The sequence below is a fragment of the Sapajus apella genome, unplaced genomic scaffold, assembly GCF_009761245.1.
Source record: "Sapajus apella isolate SASKATOON/1434 unplaced genomic scaffold, GSC_monkey_1.0 scaffold58, whole genome shotgun sequence".
NCBI classification, from domain to species: domain Eukaryota; kingdom Metazoa; phylum Chordata; class Mammalia; order Primates; family Cebidae; genus Sapajus; species Sapajus apella.
The window spans coordinates 6,362,624-6,387,720 of record NW_022436998.1 but is presented as its reverse complement, the minus strand read 5'-3'; the positions used below and the strand labels follow the sequence as shown (position 1 = coordinate 6,387,720).

At 41.4% G+C, this 25,097-nt stretch overlaps 1 protein-coding gene across 1 annotated transcript in view; it reads right to left on the bottom strand.

Annotated features, from left to right (window-relative positions):
- The window catches only part of LIPA (lipase A, lysosomal acid type), a 46,194-nt gene extending 21,536 nt beyond the window's left edge, over positions 1-24,658 (bottom strand). The window contains exons 1-4 of the mRNA XM_032245588.1: positions 24,331-24,658; positions 20,968-21,079; positions 19,130-19,247; positions 1,073-1,271 (exon numbers count right to left, since the gene is read on the bottom strand). Coding sequence (XP_032101479.1) covers positions 1,073-1,271; positions 19,130-19,247; positions 20,968-21,078 — 428 coding nt within the window. The 5' untranslated portion in view covers position 21,079; positions 24,331-24,658. The remainder of the gene's footprint in view (positions 1-1,072; positions 1,272-19,129; positions 19,248-20,967; positions 21,080-24,330) is intronic.
- Positions 24,659-25,097: the final 439 nt, after the last annotated feature.

Sequence of the window (25,097 nt, the reverse complement as noted above, 5' to 3'; positions counted from 1 at the left end):
AGGAAACAATATCAGAAGGGCTGCAGAAGCCCTCTTGGGCGCTCTTACAATTGTATCTCCCAAAGGTAACTATTGTGCTCATTTTGCACACCATAAATTAGTTGTAGCCATTTTAAATATTTCTGTAAGTAGAATTATACAGTGTGTATTCTTCTGTATCTGGTTTCATCCATTTTTTGCTGCATATAATTGTAGGTTGTTCATTCTTATTCTACTATATAAATATATAACACTTTATCCATTCACTGCTGACATGCATTTGGGTAGTTTCCTGTTTTCTGCTGTTACAAATAATGTGACAATAAATCTATTTTTGTATATGCCTTTTGGTAAAAGCTCTCATTCTTGTGTTTCAGGTCCTTAGAGTGGCCTCTGGTTTTACAAATGGGAAGCAAGCCCAGAGGCTGCTATTGTGCTGCTGACTTTCTCTAATACCTGAAACCAAAACATAGACCAAAATCCAGGTGTGCATATGGGCATGTGTGTGTGCCTGCTGCCACTGTCAGGAGAAGAGCCAACACCTAGCAAGCTCCTACAATGTGCCAGGCTCTGTAGAGGTTCCTTCCTGCATCCTCTCTTTTAAGCCCCCAGTGACCTTATGAGGTAGGTGTTTATTATGCCCCATTTTAACAAATGAGGAAACCAAGACACAGGGGGCTTATGTAATATATCCAATGTTGTACAGCAATTAATTGGTAGAGCCAGAAGTAAGAGAGAGGAAAGGATAATTTCTGGAAAGAAGAAAAGTGAACATCTGGAGTGCATATTTATGGAGAAAGGAGGAAAGTTATGGAACCGCATTTACCCAGCAGCTCCCACACCACCAGAAATGCCAAAATAACGTAAGAATTCCTAACTAAATCTAAATCTTAAAGTAATCATTTACTTATAATTTACTTTACTGCTAGTCATTAAATTCCTAGCAACATTTAAAAACTTTCAAAAGACACCAGCTTCCCCTCTCATACAACTTCAAAGTTACCCACCCATCTGCCTCGTCTGCTGGAATCCTGTGTGTCTGCTTTAAGAGCACTAAGGAAATACAGCCATGCCATTATCAATTCAAATATACCTGAAAGCCCAGAATTCATCCTGAGAAACTGAGAGTGTCTTATGTTTCCGAGACCAGGTATTTCCTCTGCTGTTGCCCATCCACACATCAAAACCAGCATCAGCAAGAATGAAGCCCAGGCTGCTGTTGGCAAGGTTTGTGACCCAGTTACTAGAATCCGCCAGCAAGCCATGTTGCAGGAAGACAACTGGTTTGGGACCTGAAAAACATTCATTGTTTAGGAGGTAGAAGCACCAAGCTTCAAAACAAACATGATATCTTGCTAAATAGAACATTCATAAAAGATCCATAAGCAAATAATGAACTAGAAGTAAATTAAAATCTTGAGGTAGCGATGTACTCCCACATGACATTAGTAAAGAATTTTTTTAAACAGCGCTGGCAAGGTAGCAGTAAAACTGGACCATGTTTTGCATGACCAGCAACAAAACACACTTACTTAGCAGCATGAACAAAAATCAACATATTTGTAAGAACTTATAAGATGTTTTTACAGTTTGCTTTGGTAATTGCATCTCTCACAATAATTCCTAACAAAATAAACCAAAGGAAAGAAAAAGATCACACATGATGAGACACTACTATACATGTATCAGAATGACCAATATCCAAAAACGCTGAAAACACCAATTGCTGATGAGGATGTGGAGGAATAGGAAATTTCATTCATTGCTGGTAGAAATGCAAACTGGTAGCACCACACTGGAAAAGCTTGACAGTTTCTTACAAAACGAAACAGACTCTTACCATATAATCCATATGAAATACCACATAATTCCTTGGTATTTTACCCAAAGGAGTTGAAAACTTAACGTTTACACAAAAACCTGCATATAGATGTCTATAGTAGCTTTACTCATAACTGCCAGAATTTAGAAACAACCAAGATGTCGTCCAGTAAATGAATGGATGACCAAACTGTGCTACATCCGACGATGGAGTGTTGTTCAGCCCTAAAAGGAAATGAGCTATCAAGCCATGAAAAGACATAGAGGAATCTTAAATGCATATTACTAAGATCTATAAAGGCTACATTCTATATGACATGCTGGAAAAGGCAAAACTAGAGAGACAGTAAAAAAGATCCTGGTTGCCAGAGGTTAGGAGAGAGGAAGGGATTCATAGAGCAAAGAGGATTTTTTAGGGCCGCGAGACTACTCTGTATGATATTAAAGTGGTAGATACATGTCATCATACATTTGTCCAAAACTATAGAATATACAACATAAAGAGTGAACCGTAACGGCCGAGAATGATGGTTCACACCCGTAATCCCAACACTTTGGGAGGCTGAGGCAGGTGGATCACTTGAGGTCCATAGTTTGAGACTAGCCTGGCCAACATGGCGAAACCCTGTCTCTACTAAAAATACAAAAAAAAAAAAAAAAATTAGCTGGGCATGGTGGCGTGCACCTGTAATCCCAGCTATTCAGGAGGCTGAGGCAGGAGAATTGCTTGAACTCAGGAGGCAGAGGTTACAGTGAGCCAAGATTGCACCACTGCACTCCAGCCTGGGCAACAGAATGAAACTCCATCTCAAAAAAAAAAAAAAAAGAGTGAGACTCCATCTCAAAAATAAAAAGTGAACCCTAATGTAAACTATGGCCTAGTGTTAATGTAGGTTCATCAGCTATAACAATTACAATTCCACTCTGGGGGACATTCATTACAGGGGAGTGTGGGGGCAGAGGGTATATGGGAAATCTCTGACCTTCCATTCAATTTTGCTATGAACTTAAAACTGCTTTTAAAAAAATAAAATTTAATACAAATGTTTTATGCTAAAAAAAGTTATATAGATAAAAAGGCTCACACACACAAATTCATAAAATTATGTGTATGTGTCTGCCTGTGAGAATTTATTTTCTACTCCCCTGTACCTGAGACAATGATACAGCAGAAAAAAACAGGCCAGGCGCAGTGGCTCACTCCTGTAATCCCAGCACTTTGGAAAGCTGATACAGATGGATCACTAGGTCAAGAGATAGAGACCATCCTGGCCAACATGGTGAAACCCCATCTACTAAAATTATAACAATTAGCTGCGCATGATGGTGCATGCCTGTAATCCCAGCTACTTGGGAGGCTGAGGCAGGAGAATCACTTGAACCCAGGAGGCAGAGGTTGCAGTGAGCTGAGATTGCACCACTACACTCCAGCCTGGTGACAGAAAGAGACTCTGTCTCAAAAAAAGAAAAGAAAAGAAAAGCAGGAAAGGAAAGGGAAAGGAAAAGGAAAGGAGAAAAGAAAGAAGACAAAGACATGGAAGCCAAAGAAACCTGACCTCAAGCTGCTTCTCTAATGCTGAGACCTTTCGATTATTTGTGAAACAAGCCTTTATTGAGTGCCAACTATGTGCCAGGCATTCTTTTCAGCACTGAGAACAAAGCAGAGAACAAAAACAAGAGGGAAAAAAAGTACCCCCATGGAGCTGACATTATACTGACCATGAGTTTCATTTTATTCACTTATGTGACTGATTGATTGATTGATTGACTGATTGATTGAGAGAGATAGGGTCTTGGTCTGTCACCAGGCTGGAGTGCAGTGGCATGATCTTGCGTCTCCTGGGCTTAAGTGATCCTTCCACCTCAGCCTCCAGAGTAGTTTGTGATTACAGGCATGCACCACCACAGCCAGCTAATTTTTGTGGGTTTTGTGGAGAAGATGTTTCACAATGTTGCCAGGCTGTTCTCAGACTCCTGGGCTCAAGTGATCCTCCCACTCAGGGCCCTGAGGAGTTGGGATTACACGCATGAACCACAACATCCAGCCAATTTTTTAAAAAATTTTTTCATAGAGATGAGTTCTTACTGTGTTGCCCAGGATGGTCTCAAACTCCTGGCCTCAAGTGATTCTCTTGCCTCAGGCTCTTAAAGTGCAGGGATTACAGAAGTGAGCCATCATGTCTGGCTACTGTGATTTTCTAATCACAAAATAGAAATGCCAGGGCCATGTAAATGAACTTCTAGACATGGGGAGAAAATAGAAAGCAAACAGAACAAGATTAGGGCTACTCAATGTGCTCATGTTTGCCTTCAAAGGTTCATTTTAATGCGATATTAACAAGACTGAATTTACTATGAAAAGTGTGTGTGGAAGGCACTGTGGTAGATACAGTGTCTTATGCACAGGCTTCTTCGCTTCAATGAAGATGATAATCCAGCAAGGAAAATATGAAAAAAATGATCATTAAAAGTTCAAAATTATAAACTTCAGTGTAAGTGACAATAATAATCACCAAAATTAATTCATCATTAAATTATAGTTGAAAAAAGTGTTTTGAATAATAGTTCATCCAAAGTAGGGCTGCCTTGTTGGCAACTGCAGGCAGCATCGTCATTTCATGGTAACTATACAATGCAGTGTGAACGGCACCCAGGAGCTATACGATGCAGTGGCTTTGCCCTACTGATGGAGAAGAAAGATGGGCTTTCCTGCTCATGCCACAGCTCCTTAGGTATGCTGAGACCCTTTTCACGCATAGAAGTGATTGGGGGGCTAGGCCATGAGGAAGGCAACTTGACTTTCAAAGGCCAGGAGTAGGATGCTCCCACAGGTCAGGTCATTTCCAACAAAAACAACTGCAATTGTCTTCCCTCGGGATGGAGAGTCAAAGTGAAACAAGAGGAAGGCTCCATAGGTGGCCTAATTCTTGGCACCTGTTCCAATCTGTGCCTCTGTAGCTAACAGTGGAAAACCCGAGGCTGCCTGTTCCACTTCTCAGGGAAGAGTGTCCAGAGAAAGGCAGGAATGGTTTGAAACCAGAGAGGGCCCTGGGGCAGGGATAACTGAGAGAGGAGGAGGAGGGTGATGTGTGGCAGCCAGGCCAGAACAGAGGCTGGAAGGGAGATGTTGGCCAGCTCATGGGAGCAAGACTCAGCTCCCTACCTTCTCTCAATGAAGAATGTTTAAAATTCCCCTGAAGTCTCTGTACTTCTCTCTCTAACCTCCAGGAGCTTTGAAGGGGAAATGTGGAAGTGGACAAGTCAAAGATATATCAGGAAAATCTTTAAACATCCCCAATAAATAACTCCTGGATTCCCCAGGAAAGTCTTTAAACATCCCCAATGAATAACTCCTGGATTCCCAAGGGCAATGAGGAGCTGCCGCAGCTTTCCTGGAAGGTAAGTGTAAAACAAGGAATGCATGTGAACAATTGCATGTGGACAGCTGGAGCACATGCTACCCAGGAGACCACGTCTAAGGCAGCTGAGTGGCTTCTAAGAACACCTGTAAATGCCCTCCTTCCACCCAGACCTAATTCACACCTGTACAACGCTTTTCTCAGGGAGTTACTTCATCCTTTAAAGGAGCCTTCTAAAAAGTTCCCAGACCTTTACCCTGCCCGCCATGGAAGGTTTTCCCAAAGCTCCTGGCTTTGCCCCATATATTACATTTCTGTGGATTTGACCTTGCCCAAAACAACCATTACTGCAACATAGGTTATAAAGAGTTCATGTTTGACAGAAAAAGAAACAAAGAAAATAACAGTTTAGCAACATTAAAATAAACTATTTACATGAAGGGGTTATCTGTGGATATTCATTACCCCTAACTCAGTGCCACAAGTGGCTGGGCACAAAATGGGAGTGACAGCTCAGGGATAAAGAGAACACAGCAGCACACACGCAGGTACGAACACATGCACATAAACAGACCTGCTGGTGTAGACCGCAGAGTGACAGCAAAGCTGTCCAGTGGGATTGATGGGGAGAGTGTGGACAAAACTCAGGGATTTGTTAAGACATCTGTAAAACAGAAAGAACAAGTCAAAGCCACTATTTTTCTAATTGTTTTGCTTGTTTGTTTGTTTGGGTTTTTCCAACCCTCACTTCAAACTGAATACAAAGGCTCAATGAACAACAGACACAAAAGATGCACCAGATGGGAAAGAGACAGTGAATCTATTCTTTGCAAGCTAAATCTGGAAAATCTGGGCTAAGCACTGCAAAGGGTACTGCAGACCACACTGTTTTCTCATGGGAAATACTGACAGATGAGGAAAGGGGCTGATAAAGGCAAACACCTGACAAATGGCATGGCTTTAGAGTAATGGAGGCCACTCAGCTGTGACGTCCACATTCAGCTGAAGAATTTTTAATGAGAATCTGCTGTATCTTAGGCAGTGCACTAGAAATTAAAATATCAAGAACTGATTTGAAAACACACATTATGTTTTGTGTAAACCTTTAGCGATGCCTACTGAGTAGCAGCCACTGTGCTATTAGGTTGTTGCAAAAGTCTTTGTGGTTTTTGCAATGGCAGGCCAGGCACAGTGGCTCACACCTGTAATCCCAGCACTTTGGAAAGCCAAAATGGGCAGATCAATTAGGTCAAGAGTTTGAAACCAGCCTGACCAACATGATGAAACCCGTGTCTAATAAGAATACAAAAAATATATATATTAGCCAGGCATGGTGGTGGGCACCTGTAATCCCAGCTACTTGGGAGGCTGAGGCAGGAGAACTGTTTGAACCCAAGAGGTGGAGGTTGTGGTATACCGAGATTGTACCACTGTACTCCAGCCTGGGCTACAGAGCAGGACTCCATCCCCCCTACTCCAAAAAAAAAAAAGTAATGGCAAAAACTACAATTACTTTTGCACCAACCTAATAGATGCTGGGAATGCAAAGACTGGTAACCCACACTCCCTCCCACAGGGAGCTCCATCGTCTGGGGAGACAGATGCACAATGACCAGCCCAGCAAGAAGAAGGCTAGAGCACCTTTCAGGAAGATCCAGAAGAAGGAGAAAGTTACTCAGCCAGAGGCAGAAACATTTGACCCAGATCCTAAGTAAGAGACAGATGTTTCCACAAAGGGTTCTGGAGAAAGCACAGGAGCCAAATAAATAGAGAGCTGATACCAAACCCAGGCCTTGGCTGGGTGGGACCCCATGGTGCACATGAAGGGCTCCCTACCTGATTCTGACATGCAGCCAGGCTGGGAAACCACTCGGAAAGTCCAGTGCCTCATCTGACTTGGCGATACAAGGTATAGGAAGGACTTCATGGGGTACACATCTTTCCAGGCTGGGCCAGTTTCCTTTCATCCCAGAACAAAAAAAAAAAGGCTCTTCTGAGGAGGGAGATGCAGAGGATATAACTTACTGAGCTTCCAGAGACAGTGGTTCCATTAGGCATGATGGATCCTCAACAAAGAAAATAGTATCGAATCCTGGGGCGGAAAACCTTTAAAAATGTCTGCTAAACTGCTTGCCCCTTCCCTCAGGCATTGGGTGAATACCAAAGGGTATGGAATAGACTGGGCACTGGAAGCAGGCCCAGCCAACTGTCTGCCAGCTTCTCTCACCTGCTCCCACCAGGGGGAAGATAGTAAGGTACAATGTGGTTCTTTCCCATCCCACCACCAAACAAGGATTTAAGGATTTACTGGCAAAAGATGTTTCTCTCTGGGAGGGTTAAACCTGTTGCCACTCACATCTTCCCGTGAACTATTTTAGATTTCACTTCACCTTGCTGAGAACAGCTGATTGAAATGATAGCTAGCTCCAACTGTATGCTTATATGCTCTAGGTACTGTACTGAAAATCCTTTGAAGTTGGCACTACTGCCATTTAACAGAACAGGGAATTGTGGCAGAGAAGTCATGTAACTTGCCCAAGGCTGAATGAGAGCTAGGAAATGGAGAAGTTGGAGTCTAACCAGGGGTGTCTGACACCACAGGCCATGCTTTTCACTGCTTTGCTAGGGAAAGAAGGTTAACAAGAGAGAAGTCTCTAGAACACACTGAGGCCTTCTGGCTGAAGGCAGGAAGCTATTTTGAAAGGATGTGGACAAAGTGCTTGAAGAAAGTCATCTCTAGTAGATGGATCGGATAGGGAATGAAAGGAGGGGCACTCACTTGGCCTCACCTGTTCAAGCCCAGCTTTCTCAATGCACTCAGGCATCCTGAAGTCCTGTTTGTCTGAGCAACAAACCAGCATGACAGGTCAAAGGCTGCCTTCCCCAGCTGTGCCCTACGGGTGGCTCTAGGAGGGCTGGGGATTAAGGGAAAAGACTAAAAGATCATTTCTTGGCCTGTAGATGGCAAGTAATTTCATCATGGTCCTAAATAGGACAAAGCTGGTGCCAGTTCCATGATGCTGCCTTTCCAGTGTGGGTGGAAGCCAGGAGGGGATTACTCAGGCTCCGAAACTGAATGTGCTGAGCACACAGTCCCACAGGAGGAAGATGACCGAGTGGGTGGGGAAGTTCCTCCTGCCTCCCAAGGCACTGGCCTTCTCTGCCAGGATGCTGAGTCCAGATAGGACTTTGTCACATTCCAAAACACGTGTGAGAAACCAGCTGAGGTCCAGGGCAGAACCAAAAGAGGGAACAAGGAGGAGGTCAGACACCAGGGCAACAGCATGAAGAAGACCTCAGTTCTTAATGGCAACAAAACTTTGCAGGATTTGCTCAACTCTTTCCGAAGTATAGGTGTCCTTTTCTAAAGTGAGGATGATGAAGTAGTTAATACGTAGTAAAGCTGAATAAATAACAGTCCCTGATAGTAATAATAATACACATATACAGTTGGCCCTTAAACTTAACACAGGTTTGACCTGCACAGAGCCACTCATCCATGGATTTTTTTCAATAAACATTGAAAAATTTGTTGGAGATTGGCAACAATTTGAGAAAAACTAACAGACCAACTCTGTAGCCTGGAAATAATGAAAAGTTACTAAAAGGTTAGGTATGCCATGAATGCATAAAATACATTTAGATATTAGCCTATTTTTTATTTATTACCATAAATATACACAAAGTATAAAAAGTTAAAATTTTCTTTTTTTTTTTTTTTTTTTGAGTCAGAGTCTCACTTTGCCACACAGGCTGGAGTGCAGTGGTGTGATCTCGGCCCACTGCAACCTCCACCTCCCAGGTTCAAGGGTTTCTCCTGCCTCGGCCTCCTGAGTAACTGGGATTACAGGAGCCTACCACCACATCCAGCTAATTTGTGTATTTTTAGTAGATACGGCAACCCTGTATCTTGGCCAGGCTGGTCTTGATCTCCCTGACCTCATGATCCACCTGCCTTGGCCTCCCAAAGTGCTGGGATTATAAGCGTGAGCCACCACGCCTGGCCAAAAAGAAAATTTTCAAAACTTAGACACACGCTTACAGACTACACATGGTGCCATTCACAGTTAAAAGAAATTTAAACAAATGTAAAGATGTGGTATTAAACCACAACTGCATAAAATCAACTATAGTATATAGTGTACTACTGTAATAATTTTGTAGCCACCTCCTGCTGCTCTTGTGGTGAGCTCAAGTATTGTGAATATCTGCTTAAAATTCCGGTGACACTAATCATCTCCACATGAGCTGTTCATGTCTCCAGTAAATTGCATATTTCGGTATAAAGCAATCTTTTGCAGTGCTCATATGTTTTTCATCATGTTTAGTGCAACATTGTACACCTTGAATAACACCATGGGTCCCATGCAAAGAACTAATAGTGATCTAGGAGTGCTCCCTAAAAGCAAAGAAAAGTCCAGACATTACAAGAAGTTGAATTGCTTGATACGTGCCATACATTGAGATCTGCAGTTTCAATTGTCTTCATTTCAAGATAAATGACACATAGGACAATTGTTTTAAAAAAATAAAAATTTTTTTAAATGTCTTTTAAAAAAAGAAATGTAGCAGCTCTGCCACTTTTGTCATTGCAGCTATGACAGCAAGCACAAAAACCTGGCACTTTTTCTGAAATACCTTTTATCTCATATTGAAAACGCAGCTTTTATGTGGGTGCAGAATTGCTCTACTATGATTCTAGACCCTAATACTCAAGGAAAAGCAAGAATAGATTCTAGACTCTAAGATTCAAGAAAAAAAAGCAAAGTCATTATATGACAACTTAAAGAAAAAAGAAGGTGAAGAATCTAAAGCTGGAGAATTTAATGCCAACAAAAAATGGTTTGATAATTTTACAAAGAGGTTTGGCTTTTAAAATGCCAAGACAGACCAGGCATGGTGGCTCATGTTTGTAATCCCAGCACTTTGAGAGGCCAAAGTGGGAGGATCTCTTAAGGCCAAGAGTTTGAGACCAGCCTGAAAAACATACTGAGACCCCATCTCTACCAAAAATTGTTTTAAAAGTTAGCTGAGTATAGTTGGTACATGTCTGTAGTCCTAGCTACTTGGAAGACTAAGTGAGAAGACTGCTTGAGCCTAGGACTTAGAGGTTATAGTGAGCTATAAATGTGCCACTGCACTCCAGCTGGGTGACAGGGCAAGATGTAGACTCTAAAAACCAAAAGTTAATTAATTTTAAGAATTAAAAGTTAAAAAAAAAAAACTTAAAAAATATGTCAAGATAACAGAAGAAGCAGCTTCTGCCAACCAAGAGGCTACATATAAGTTCCTGGAGGAAAATGTATCTGCTTGAACAGGTTTCTAATGCAGATGAAAGTGTTCCATTCTAAAAAAAAAAAAAAAAAAAAAAAAAAAAACCCACAAAGGACATTTATTAGTAAGGAAGAGAAGCAAGCACCAGATTTAAGGCAGGATGGGATAGGCTAACTCTGCTGTTTTGTGCAAATGCAGTAGGGTTGATGGTCAGGTCTGCCCTTATCTATAAATCTGCTAATCCCTCAGCCTTGACGGGAAAATATAGACACCAGCTGCCAGTCTTTTGTTTGTACAGTAAGAAGGACTGGACAATGAGAACTATTTCTAGATTGGTTCCACTGATGCTTTTTTCCTGAAGCCAGGAAGTACCTTGCCAGTAAGGGACTTTCTTTTGATATTAGACAATGCCTCTGGCCACACAGAATCCCATGAATTCAATACCAAAGGCATCGAAGTGGTTTACTTGTCCCCAAACACAATTTTAATTCAGCCTCTAAATCAGGAGGTCATAAGGACCTTTAAGACTCATGACACACGTACACTATGGAAAGGACTGACAACGTTATGGAAGAGAACCCCAACAGAGAGAACATCATAAAGGTATGGAAGAATTACACCACTGAAGATGCCACTGTTGTTACAGAAAAAGTTATGAAAGTTATCAAGCCTGAAACAATGAATTCCTTCTGGAGAAAATTGTGTCCAGATGTTGTGCATGACTTCACAGGATCCATGACTTAGCCAATCAAGAAAAAGATTGTGGATATGGCAAAAATGTGGAGGGTGGGTGCAGGTAAAGGGTTTCAAGATGTGTATCTTAAATAAAGTCAAAGGCTAATGGACACACCAGAGGAATTAACAGAAGATGACTTAATGGAGATGAGTGCTTCTGAAACAGCTCCAGATGATGAGAAAGAAGACATAGGAGAAGCACTGCCAGAAAACAAACTGGTGTTAGACAATTCAGCAGAAGGGCTGCAACTGCAATTATTCAAGACTTCTTTTACAACACTGATGCTTCTGCGACACAAGCACCGAAACTAAAGCAAATGATGGAAGAATTGCCATTCTACAGAAACATTTCTAGGGAAATGAAAAAGCTAAAAGGACAGAAATTACAATGAATTTTCATAAAGTTACCCCAAATGTGCCTACTTCTCCTGTCTCCCCTTCCACTTCCTCCCTCTCTCCCACCTCTGCTACTCCTGGGACAGCAAGACCAACCCCTCCTCTTCCTTCTCTTTCTTAGCCTGTTCCAACATAAGAATGAAGATCTTTATGATGATCCACTTCCACTTAATGAATAGTAAATGCGTTTTCTTTTCCTTATAATTTCCTTAATAACATTTTCTTTTCTCTAGCTTACTTATTATAACAATATGGTATATAATACATATAACATACAAAATATATGTTAATCGACTATGTATGTTATAGGTAAGGCTTCCAGTCAGCAGTAGGCTATTAGTTAAGTTTTGGGGAATACAAAAGTTATATGCAGTTATCAATAGCCCCCATGTTGTTAAAAAGTCAACTGTAAACGTACTAAAATATTATTAGAACATAACCACTGTGAAGAAGGATAAAGTGAAGTGGCATTCGTTAGCCCAGGTAATACAGCCATAGTAACAGCAAGATCATACTAAGTGTTGACAATGTGTCAGGCACCATGCTGAACACTTAGTGCTTTACATGCGTTATCTCAGATAAGTCACCTAACAGCTCTCTGAGTTGGTGTAGTAAGCAGAAATCAAGCTACAGAATATTTAAATCAGACATTTTCCACCGTGTGACTTTATCAGGGATATCACAGCTGTTCTCAGACCTGAGAAGAGGGCCAAGTGGGCAGGGACAGTCACAGGCTGTATGATTCCTGTCTTCACTACCCATCAGCTGCTTTATCTTGGGCAAGTTAATTAACCCCTATAAACTTTGGTTTCCTCAACTGTAAAACAGGGTTAATAGAAGTTCTTATGCCCTAGAATTGTATGAGAGTTCACCTGATGATTCACACAGAGCGCAGTGCTTGGCCTGTCCACAGGACATATTCAGAGAGTCATGTGGCCTTTGCCACCGCACAGTCCACTGAACTCACATTTCACTGTCACCCTGCTGGGGAGCAGGTGACCTGCAGGAGTGAACACAAGAGCACCCTGCATCACAGAGCAGGGGAGAAAACCGTTCCATACCTCAGAATGCTATTCTCCCCACCACCAGCAATAATTACTCTGATCACCAGGCAACATGAAGGCAGTGATGTGGTCTGTCTTGTTCACTGCAGAACTTTCTGGAACACTGTCATAATTAGAGTTCTTCATGCACCCAGGATGGTGCTGGGCCATTTATATCATTGTTCCTCCTTTGGGGCCTCTGAGGCTTAGTGAGAATAAATAATTGGCCCCAGGACAAACAGTTAGTATATGATGAAGCTGGGAATCAAACCCAGGTCATGTGACAAACATGCTCATCATCTCCATCTCAAACTGCCCTTCTGTCTCCCCTGCCCCTCTGTGCCACCACGGCCTGTCTTCAGATAACTTTGCAACACAGCAACTTGAGTTCCAGAGTTTCACAGTTGACCAAATTTTGGGAAATTATCCAGCTCCCATCCAAAATGCTCCCTCAACAGAAGGAGCAGAGGGGCCACAGAAGAAAGCACTTTCAGGGACATATGGCTAGGGAGGACACAGTGCTTGTCACCTGACCCCCAGGCATAGTTCTACTACATTTCTTACTTTTCTTACTTCTGTCCATTGTAAACAAAGGCATCTTCCTCCTTTTTGTACAGTTTAGAATACATCACTGTCGTGGAGGGCTGAATCCTGAAGAAGCCAATATCAGAGACCACCATCAAATCCATGTTAACATTTCAAAATTCAAAACCAAGGCTGGGCACCATGGTTCATGCCTGTTATCCCAGTACTTTGGGAGGCTGAGGTGGGAGGATCATTTGAGGATGCAGTGCACTATGACCATACTACTGCACTCTAGCCTGTGTAGCCCGTGAGACAGGGTAAGACTTTAAAACTATTTATTTATTCATTCATTTAAATATCTTAAATAAATATTTTAAAAGAAACTGTATCACCTGCACTTATTGTAGTGCATATATTTCTGCATATATTTCACAGGTCTTATCAAATTTTCACAACAGCCTATGAAGTAGCCAGTATTATTCTTTCTGTTTAGTAATTGAATAAATCAAAACTTCGAGAGCTAAAGAAAGTTGCCAAGGTCACACAGCTAAAGTAGTAGAGCCAGAACTTACACCCACGGCTGGTGGCTCTTCACATGCTCACTTTAACCACGAGGCAATAAAGCTTCAAGTTTTACCCACCACAGCGAGCCTTCATGTTGTGTTTGTGGATTCCTAGGAGCTCAGGAGTAGGGAATCCTTAATGCAGTGTGGCCTTGAGCAAGGGACACTATTAAATTGCAATGCTTTCCTCAACCCAGTCCCAGGAGGGCTGCAGAAACATGCTTGGGTAGGCTGCAGCCTGGAACTAAAGCAACTTACCAGGTAAAGAGAATCAGAAAAGTCTTCAACTCCGCAGAGTCTGGTGAAGATGACAGAGGTCACACACATCATCACCTACATATGATATTGTTTACTGTCTTAATTGCTATAGAAGAAAAACACAGGGAACTATGAGAATAGGTAGCCAGAGGCCTGACCTAGTGTGAGGCTGGAGAAATCCTCCCTGAAGATGACAATTAGTTTGAGGGCAGAGGACAGGTCAGAGCGGTTAACCAGGAGGAAGAGGAGGGAAAGGGACAGGGCAGAGCACTCTCTGCTCTGGTCCCAACCTGGGTCTACAAGACAAACTCTATGGCTGACCTCACTTATGCTCCTCCATTAGGCAAAGGTTCCTAACACAATCCCTTACACAATGCACCATCACGGTGCCACATGAGCCTGAGCTCAGCCCAAGTCACCAAGCTCAGGCATTCATTAATGAACCCACAACTGTTCAGCACCACTAGGGGTGTGGAATTTTATACCAGATTACCAAGGCCTATGTGTAGCCTATTAGAGCACTGCAGTGATTCAAAAAATAATTTCTTTGGAAATAAAGGATACATCTAGAAGGAAAGAAAAATCCAGAAGTCAAGCAGACTCCTAAGATAAACAATCAAAGCAAACTACAAGCTGATGGTCTTCTTCTAAAGACTTAACTCACAAATCACGCTGTGAATTTTCAATTAGGACTCTAGCAGTTCAGCGGGAAGCCCCTGGGTAATCTTTGCTAAGGCCACAGTTGAAAAGCCTTTTTCAGCATGCTGAAGGCAGTTATTCCAGGCTTTCACAGTCTAGAATGCCACTTCACCCACTCGGCAATCAGATGCATAACTTTCAGATACAAATGTGCCACTCGGTGTTTCGATGATTGGCCAATTTCCTAGTCAGACAATAAGTAAATCTGCCTTGTTGTTGCTGTTTTACATATTTAATGCAAGACCAGTATGTATTTCCTTGTTTTAGTCAAATAAAATCTATATTGTGACTATTATGGGATCAATTGGGTTAATATTTATTATGTAACGACACACTCTCCAGTTCAAAAATCACTGAATCTGTAGTCAGAGAGGCCAGGCCATGACCCTCCAACCTGAGGCAAATTCCTTTCCCTCTTTGAACATGGCTGTCTTATCCAACAACATGAGGGTGTTAGTCTAGAACACAGGTTGCCAAAACCAAGAATTCTACCTGGGAATCCACCAGCAAACTGTGTTAAAAAAAAAAAAAATCCCTAGCCAAGACAGGAATCTGAGATCCCTCTAGTGCTAACTCCCCATGACTTTCTGAAATAAGGCTGAGCAGATGAAAATAGAACTACTTCCCTATGAAGGATTAATTTCTGAATTTCAATTCCCTTCAGGAGCAAAAGCAAAAAGCGAGGGTTGCTCAACACTTCCTAAGAAGGTTGCTTAATGGTGGAAACAGCACACATATACTGCACAAGTAGCCAAGGGCTACCACTATACAGAATATAGGTGAAAGGTACAAATACCAGCCAGGACAGAATATCAAGGAAGAGTGTGCATCTTCATTTCTGAGACCCCCGAAGATTGCTGAATGGCAATTTCACATAATTACAGCTGGGCTTTAAGAAACTTAATCCTGCAAAACCACGTAGGATGAACAAGAACAGGAAGGCTGGCAGAGAAGACAGTAGTTAGGTAAAGCTTGTAGGCAAACATGGGCAGACAAGCCATGTGGCCAAGCCCTGTGTTCATAAAAAACATGATCTCCAAGTGAGGCTACACAGTTAGTCACAGGCCCACAGCGACAGGACTGAAAGTTGCTCACCATTCAGCTGTAGACTCAGGTTCCACAAGGAATGTGACAGCAAAAAACGAGTAATGTTTTAATATATTTTGTAATTACTTGTAAATAGTATGGACGTATAGCAGTAATTTTGTGTGTATTAAAAGCATTGATTTCTTAAATTATATAAGCAGACTGAATTTCCATAATCCTGTTTTGAAATTCTGTCTTTTTGTTAATATACAGGGATCCTTAAAAATGGAAATGGCTCAAGACTCTCTCAGCTGCCGAGTTTATTTCAGGTGCCCAGTTAAGTAGTAACAAGAGCCTAATGTAGGATGGTGGTCAGGGAAAGAGAAGAAAAAGATGAACTGAAGCAATTTAACGTGGGTGGCCTAGAGAGGACCGATGGTCAAGAATGATTCTGCAGATTCCAGGCTAGGTCATTAGGAGGATGCTGGTGCTATTAATAATAGAGGAGGAAGTCAGAGGGGAAGTGGCATGCACGAGAAGAGGACGTGTTTCACTCTGTGTATGAAAGGCCCTCTCCATTCTTTTTATCTACTTGCCTTTAAGCAGCCAAAATAACACCAGTGGCAACACCCTTGCTCTTGAAGAGGAGTGAAGGATAGTAAAGAGCCTCTGTCCATGCTCTGTTTTAGATTGTGGAAATGCAAACCATCAGAAAAGCACCTTTGCAATTCTTAGAAAACCACAATTCCTTTAGAGAACAGAGTTGTTCACCGTAGACTTCCTTGAAAACTTCCCACTGAGGTTAGCTCATAGCAGGTATGACACACACATCACTGATCCCCCACAGGGAGGGCCTCTTCAGAATAGGGAAAGCACACGAGGACCAAATGCTATAAAGAGATCTAGCTTAGAGTGAGTACTTTCAGTCTATATGCCTCCATTCTAAAGACCTAGACTCTCCACTCTCCCAACCCCCAGCCCTCCTGCCAAAAATAAAATAAAGTATATATCATATATCCCACAGAGGTTAAAAAAAAAAAGTACGTAAGAAGTCAAGGGCAGATCCAGGTCTAGCACAAGGTCCCCTAAGTCTCCTTTCTATTACGTGGGAGAATATCAAGATTTATGCTCACTTTCTTCATATTCCAGGGCACTACACCTTCACCTCCAACAGTGTGATACGCACAGGTAGGGCATGTGGCCCTGAGTGTTTTAACCACTGTATGGAGAGAGAAGCCTGAAGGTGGATATAGGAGGAGAGCTCTCAGCATGTTTTATTGAGATTCTGAGCATCATCTAACAGTGATTTACACTCCTAAACAACTATAATTTTAAGAAAAATAATATAAAACATTTTTCTTTCTACAATGTCTGAAATAAGTATACAGAGGTTATTCTTTCTGGGGAAAAAAAAAAGGAAGGAAACCAAGATCATATGCTCACTCTGGCATAAAATATATGTTTTGAGTGTTTTGAAAGCAGGAAAAACTAAAAGCTCTCACTGTAACTCACCACTCATTTTATAATGTATTTATTTTTTAAAAGGAAGCTTAATGGTGTATATCTGTAAACCATAAAAATCTCAAGAGTTAGAAATCAAATTTCAAAAAAAAGTGGTTGTCATGGCCACCTAAACATTATTAAAATCCTTATTATAACTAGAACACATGGAAGAAAAAAGTTAAATCAGATTAGACTAAGAAAAAACAAAGCAGAAAATAACATAATGTTCACATTAACACAGAGGGTTTTTAAGTTTGCTTTGAGTAACAATTTAGGCAGGAATTGAGGCAAAGGTGGCTCTTCTGCCCATATAAGAATAAATAGTTAGCTAACTACCTTAATCTAAACCTTAATTTCTCCAAGAAAAGTTTCCAGAAACAAAAAATGTTAGAGAATAAGCTACATTTTACTTGAACCGGGGAGGCGGAAGTTGCAGTTAGCCAAGATTGCATTATTGCACTCTAGCCTGGGCAATGAGACCAAAAATCCGTCTCAAAAAATTAAATAAATAAATATAAGCTACAACTGAAGAGATAATTTAATAAAAGCAGATCCTTCTTCCAATTCCTGCTTAATAATTTCAGTTTGTCTAGAAATTCCTTTATCTGCACTAGAAACTATAATTTTGCTTGAGTTATAAAATGAGACACAGAAAAACTGTGTGTGTGTGTGTGTGTGTGTGTGTGTGTGTGTATATATATATATATATATATATGTACATATATACTTTTTAAGCCAAAGCTCCAAGAACTTTCATATATTCCGAGTGATAGTAATTATCAGGACACGTGCAGATAAAAATCAACTTAGCAATATATATCAAAATCACAAATGCATACATCCTCTGATCCAAAAATTTTATTTCTGGACATGTATCTTATAAATAAACTTCCACACACAAAAGCTTATTTACAGCAGCAATATTTATCAACAGAAGACTGGAAATAGCACAAATATTCATCAATAGGACACTTGGTATTAGCGGGCACAGTGGCTTATGCCTATAATCCCAACACTTTGGGAAGCCGAGGCAGGTGGATCACCTGAGGTCAGAAGTTTGAGACCAGCCTGGCCAATATGGTGAAACCCTGTCTCTACTAAAATTACAACAATTAGCCGGGTGTGGTGGCAGGCACCTGTAATCCCAGCTACTTGGAAGTCTGAGGCAGGGAGAATTGCTTGAAGTTGGGAGGCGGAGGTTGCAGTGAGCTGAGATTATGCCATTGCACTCCAGCCTGGGTGACAGAGAGAGACTCTGTCTCAAAAAATAAATAAATAAATAATAGGACACTTGTTAAATAAATCATGATACAGCCATATAGTGAAATACCATCGCCTGTGGAAGATGGACTTTATGTATTGTATGGAAAGATCTCTAAGGCCTTAAGTAAAAAATTCAATGACCAAAATAGTGCCATATTTTGCATTAAAATGGAAGCAAGGGGAAAATAAGAATCTGTGTTTGTATTTGTTTCTAATGAGATTTTTGGAAATAAAAAGATCTTAAAATGAAGTTATTTTAGAAAGATACACAAAAAAGTAGGAAGTAGGGAGTGAGACAGAAGAGAGGCATTTCACTTTATGTCTTCTAAGTCTCTGATTTTTAGATTACGTGAATTTTAAAAAAATAAATAATTTTCAAATAGCGAAAGCCATCTATTTAATGCTCAAAACATTTCATTAAATAAGACGCTTCCTTAAAAAAAGAGATTTTATCACATCCTCAAATGATTCTGACCTTTGAACAAAACTTGAAATTAGATGACTCTTGCTCTTACTTCTTTAAAAGAAAATGTATTTTTCTATGCCTTGTAAAAGTGTAACACATTTAGTGCTTTCTAAATCTAAAAATAATCCCATTTCAGTGTTTTCAAGTTAAATCTGAACTTGGTTACTAACACAAAAACTGGCCAAATTCTGGTTTTTACTTTTAAGAGCTCTCCCATACCTTTGTCAGAATGGTTCTTCCTCCCATGAGGAATTCGGTTAAGGCACAGAATATACCCATCTTCTGTCTCAACTAGGTATTCCTCACTAGGGAATCCCCAGTAAGAGATAATTTCACTCTGTAGAGAAAAAGGACAATGGAAATTGGGTGAACAGAATCTGAAACAGTCCCCCACATTAACAAGCAAAGGAGCAGATAAACTGTTCTCCAGGCTTTAAGAAAGCATTTGTCATTGAAAGTTTAGTCAGCTAAATATAGCAGCCAACCTCCCATCAGAAGTGTAAATCCATTGTTTCATGCTTGTGTTCTACCTACAGGTGTTTGGTCACACTTCAGTTTCATCATTCCAGCATGTTTTATACCAGATGTACCTAGCTTTACCACAGCTTGGGCCTCTTTGCTTCCATCCTGCCTACCAGGCACAAATAAACACTCATTTCTTTCTTTTCTAAATATGCCAGCTAGAACTGTGAAAGTATAAAACACTTTCTCTGTTTTGAGAGATCCCCTGCTGGCCAATAAAGCATAAAAAATTTAACCTGTTTTTATCAATGGACTAGAATGTTAAGGTGGGATGGAAGAAAACCTGAACAAAATAGAGGATTATGGTCACCTTCACCTCTCTATAAGGAACGATTCATGGAACAATTGTTAGTCAAGAGCTCAGTGGGATATGGATAATTCAATCATCCAGAGGATTTAATGTAGATAACTGCACATACCCGCTCTAAGAAAAATACTTGAAATAATTTAATTTTATCATTCTTATAAAAAAATTATTTTAAACGTTGGAAAAGTTAGGAGGTAAAAAGAAAAGCTTTGGGCTAAGAAGTAAAACTTAACTTTAAGACCCTGTTATCAGGTCATGCTCTCCTGGCTCACTCTGAATTTCTCTCCAAGTCCCTAAGCTTGCCTGATTCTTCAGCTGGGTCACTGCAACATCTATTTTAAAGCTGCTGTTTTCATTAATAATTTGTACTTTTCTGATATTTTGTGCCTAAATGACATACTTCCAGATTTTATTGTTTACTTATGATTAATAACTTGCAGGTGTTTTAATTAGTCAAGTGGTTATTTTTGCATATTCTAACAAAATTTTGTTTAGATACTTTGACTTCTGTATATAAATATGTTCCCTGGATATTCTTAATCACAATCTTTGTTCAATGTACTCTAAAACAAGCACTCAGTAGCAGTAATGTTCCTGCGCAGTTGAAATACACTTTTATTTTTTAAACAAATTTAGTAAGACTTAAAAATGAAATTAATAAAAATCATAATTTATCTTATTAAGAAGTATATATAACAGTAAACTGAGGTTTGTTAACTACATAATACCTGGTGAGAAAAGTCTAGCAAACTGAATCTAAGATTCAGAGAAATCGGACAGGGTGTGTTGGCTCACACCTGTAATCCCAGCACTTTGCAAGGCCAAGACAGGCAGATCACCTGAGCTCAGGAGTTCGAGACCACCCTGGGCAACATGGTGAAACCGCATCTCTACTAAAATACAAAAAAAAAAAAAAAATTAGCTAGGCATGGTGGCTCATGCCTGTAGTCACAGCTACTCAGGAGGCTGCGGCACGAGAATTGCTTGAGCCCCGGAGGGGGAGGTTGCAGTGAGCCAAGATCACGCCACTGCACTCCAGCCTGGGCGGGTGACAGGGTGAGACTCCATCTCAAAAAAAAAAAAAAAAAAAAAAAATTCAGAGAAATTGAAAAGCAAAGGAGCTATAAAGAGATGAATGTATGGCTTCATGTAGCCTACATAACTGGATCTGGGAAAATAACATTTGTCACAGGTGCATTTTAAAAGCACAAAACTTTGAGAAACTTACCACATTCATCTTTGTTTCAGGATCCACAGCTGTCAGTTTCCCTCCAGATCCCTCAGAATGTGGGGTCCAGAGAACCAAACAGACCACCAACCCCAAGGGCCACATTTTCATTCTGTATAATAAAATAGTCTATTATTATTTGCTTGAATTTTAGTACACAAAAATATTCTGGTAGATTAACGCTCCAATAAAAAGTTCTGAACCAGATTTAGGGCAAGTAAAAGGTGAAGGGAAAATATGAAACAAATGACTCCAGCCATATCTGAAAGAAGAAAATAAGGATTTTTTTTTTTTTTTGAGACAGAGTCTCACTCTGTCACCCAGGCTTGAGTGCAGTGGCATGATCTTGGCTCACTGCCACCTCCTGGGTTCAAGTGCTTCTTCTGTCTAAGCCTCCCAGGTGACTGGGACTACAGGTGTGTGCCAAGAATGGCCATGAATTCTTGAAGAAAGGCAAAGTTGGAAGAGTCTCATGACCAGACATCAACATGTAATTAACGTGATGTGTTGCTGATACAGGCACAGAACAACAGGCAAATGAGAGATCCCAGCAAATCCAGAAATGGCTTTCTGCATACCTGAACCCTGGAGTTACCAAAAAGAGGACACTGTGATGCAATGGATAGAGGGCGGGACTTTGGATGGCACCATGCCGCATTGGAAATTAGCTGTGTCCAGCTAATTTTTGTATTTTTAGTAGAGATGGGGTTTCACCATATTGGCCAGGCTGGTCTCAACCTCCCGACATTGTGATCTACCCACCTCGGCCTCCCAAAAGAATTATTTTTAACTAAGAAACCTTCCATCCACCACCTCCAGTTAATATGTGACCTTTGGAGTCCAGCATACCCACTCACCTCCTAACCCCAAAGTTAAAAAACAAATTGTTCCTGGAAAAATAACAAAAGGCAAGACTTAGAAGAGGATAGTTTGAGAAAAAGGAAGAGCCACAAAATTTCTGAGCTTGCTTATTTCCCACCTCTTGCCCTCCACCTGTGATTCAACCACATTAGCTCTTCCTACTTATTTAACCACTTCTGTTCTTGCCCCAAATTATATGTCAGCATTTAAATTTGTCATCATGGGGGAAAAAAAGTGAAATGAAAGAAAATAGATCCTTCAAAAGAAACAGAGAGGAAGAATTTGACCCATCTATCTCCTTCTGAAACTCTCTAACCATCAAATCAACAAAGACCGTCTTGGTTTCTGGCAGTGATGACTCAAAATCACAGCAAAGACCTTGAGGTTGCTGAAGGCAAAGTTAAATGCCTCTCCTAAGAACACACAAATGGTTAGAGAAAAACCTAGGACTAGAGCCCAGAACGTCTACATTTTTAAAAAATAAGTAGAATCACTTAAAAAGATGCAGGCATGTATGCCCATACAAAGCCTTGTACATAAATGTTTATAGCAGCTTTGGATGTAATAGCCAAAAACTGGAAAAATCCAAATGCTTTAAATGGGTGACTGGATAAATTGTGGTATATACCTACTATCAGCTATAAAAGGGAATGAACATAAAATATATAGATGAATCTCAAAATAATTATTCTAAAAGAAGCCAGATCAAAATAAAGAAATAAGTACTGTCTGACCTCTTTCATATAAAACTCCAAAAAATGCAATCTAATTTCTATTGACAGAAAGCAGATTGATGGTTTCCTGGGGAGAGAAGGGGCAATAAGAAAGGATTACAAAGGGGTATGCACAAAGAATCTTTTGGGGGTGATGTACAGGTTCATAATATTGAATGTACTGATGGTTTCATAGGCGTATACATGTGAAAACTTACACAGTTGTACAATTGAAATATGTCATGCTATTGTATGTCAATAATACTCCAATACAGCTGTGTGTTTTTAAACAGTCTTGTGTTTAAACAGAGTATTCCACGAGTCTTAAGAAATTGCTTCTCAGGAGATTGCAAAAGTGAACTGAATCCCTTCTGTTGATGCAATTCCTCCTGGGATTATTTTTCCAAGAAGTAGTTAACCCTGAAATTCTAAACAGGAGCAAACATTATCTTCAGTGTACATTGGCAAAGCAAGGCCACCACCTCCACTTACAACTTTGCACTTCTTTGTGATAGCTAGGAAGGATTGTACAGCCCCAGGCTTCTTTTTATCATAAATGCAACCTCCCAAAAGTCTATTATTACTAGATAATAAGGAGTAAACCGAAAGGGAAAAAAATTAAAGGAATTACCACAATTGAAAATAGAGTAGCATCTGCAGTAGCTGCATTCATTCAGTGCTTTTCCTACAGAACCTGTACCAACTGCCCAGAGGAAGCTCCATGGGAGTAACAGCTAAAGCTACTCAACTGAAAATCTCACCCAGTTAAGTTTCCTTCCCAACACAACACTACATACTTAGTATGTTTTTTCTCAACATACTAAGCCAAGCAATTCTTACAAAGAAGGAGATACTGTGAAAATCTTGAAGTGGTGGTGGGGGGACCCTCCAGGCTGAATTCAGTGTGCTTTTCTGGGCTGCATCAACACCTTTATCTCAGTTCTTTAGATTTTGTAACCATCCAATTAAATACTTGTCTCCTCTCATTTCTCCCAGTCCACAGGGCACAACCTGAGTCTGATTCAACTTTGTACCCCCAGGACCCAGCGAAATGCCACATACATATTAGATGTATAGTACAGATTCTAAAAAGATAGTAGTCCAGCAGTTCCGTGGCAAAAGAAAAGGCCCCAACGCAGCATGCCATTTAGCTTTCTAATAATAATTATTAAGACTCTCATTCAAGCTCTTGCGAGGCGCCAGCCACCGCAGGCAGCACTTTTGATCTACTATGTCAAACTCCTCCACCGACCCTATGGCAGTGCCATTAATTCCATTTTTCAGGAAACTGTCAGCTGCTTAAAAGGCAGTATCGCTGGGATTTTAACCAGGACTGAAGCCCAAGTCTGCTCTCGACCACGCCGTTGGCTAACAAGAGAGGCAGGACACGATGCCTGGAGGAGCTAATGGGAGGAGGCACGAGGATGCAGAGATAGGAATCAGGCATCCCTGCTGTCCCCTCAGTCCAGGAGCACTGGGCAGCTTCACTGACCGCCGACCGCGCCTGTCCAGGAAAGCGGAGAGCGCCCAGGGGAAGAGTGGGCAACTTCAGAGAGCACCCGACTCCCGGTTGATTGGCAGATGCCATGAGCCAATGACTGCAGAAAAGCCACCCTCAGGCCCCCCAGGCAAGACTCGCCGGGTCCAAACGCAGAGAGTCCTGCTGGCCTGCAGCGCCGCGGGACGCTGGGACCGAGCACCCGAGAGACGGGCGAGGCCCTCCCATTGGTGGAGGCACCAGCTTCCACGCCGCACCCGCACCTGGCAGCGCCGCGGAGCCGGCACTCACCTGGAGCCGTCCTCCCGGGCCGCTGTCTCGAGTCGCAGTGCCAGGTCGCAGGGGCAGGAGTGAGGGTGCGGATAGGGCACCTGCAGAAGGCCTGGTCGGCCTTGGCGGGAGGGCGGGTGCCCACCACCCTCAGGCTATTTGTTCAGCCAATCAGAGCAGTCAGCCGCCGGGAAGTGCCCCGGAGACTCCGCCCCGACCCGACCCAGAGCCGCCGCTTGCCAGCCAGCCAGTTAACCCTGCAGAGCATGCGTCGTAGGCGGTCCTAAGAGAAGGGGCCGGTCCTCCACCTCCCCGGCTGGCAGGTCCCCAGCCCTGCCGGCTCGCCGCCCACGCCTGCTCTCTTAGCAGAGGCTCTTTTAGGCGGCCTTCTGCTCCGCCTCCGCGGCTCCTGCAGGGCTAGCACCCTCTGCATCTGGCGGAGAGCATGTGGGCTCTATAAAGGAAAGTGAATCATAATCTCTGTTTAACATGCTTATTGTGCCTGATGCAGAGCAATCTTGCTGCTTTTAATTTTTTACTATTAAAGATTTGTTAAAAGAGGAAACAATATTCAATATGAAGTATTATTTATTAATCATTTCTTGAAACAAATATTGAGCACCTACTAAATGCCAGGCATTGGTAAGAGAGTGGAAGTATAGAAACCAACCAAACAAGGCTCCTGTTCTCTTGTTCATATTCTGACGGAAAGAGACACATCATGAATAACTATGTAATAATTGAGGTGGTGATAAGTGCTATAAAGAACAACAAACACACACACACAC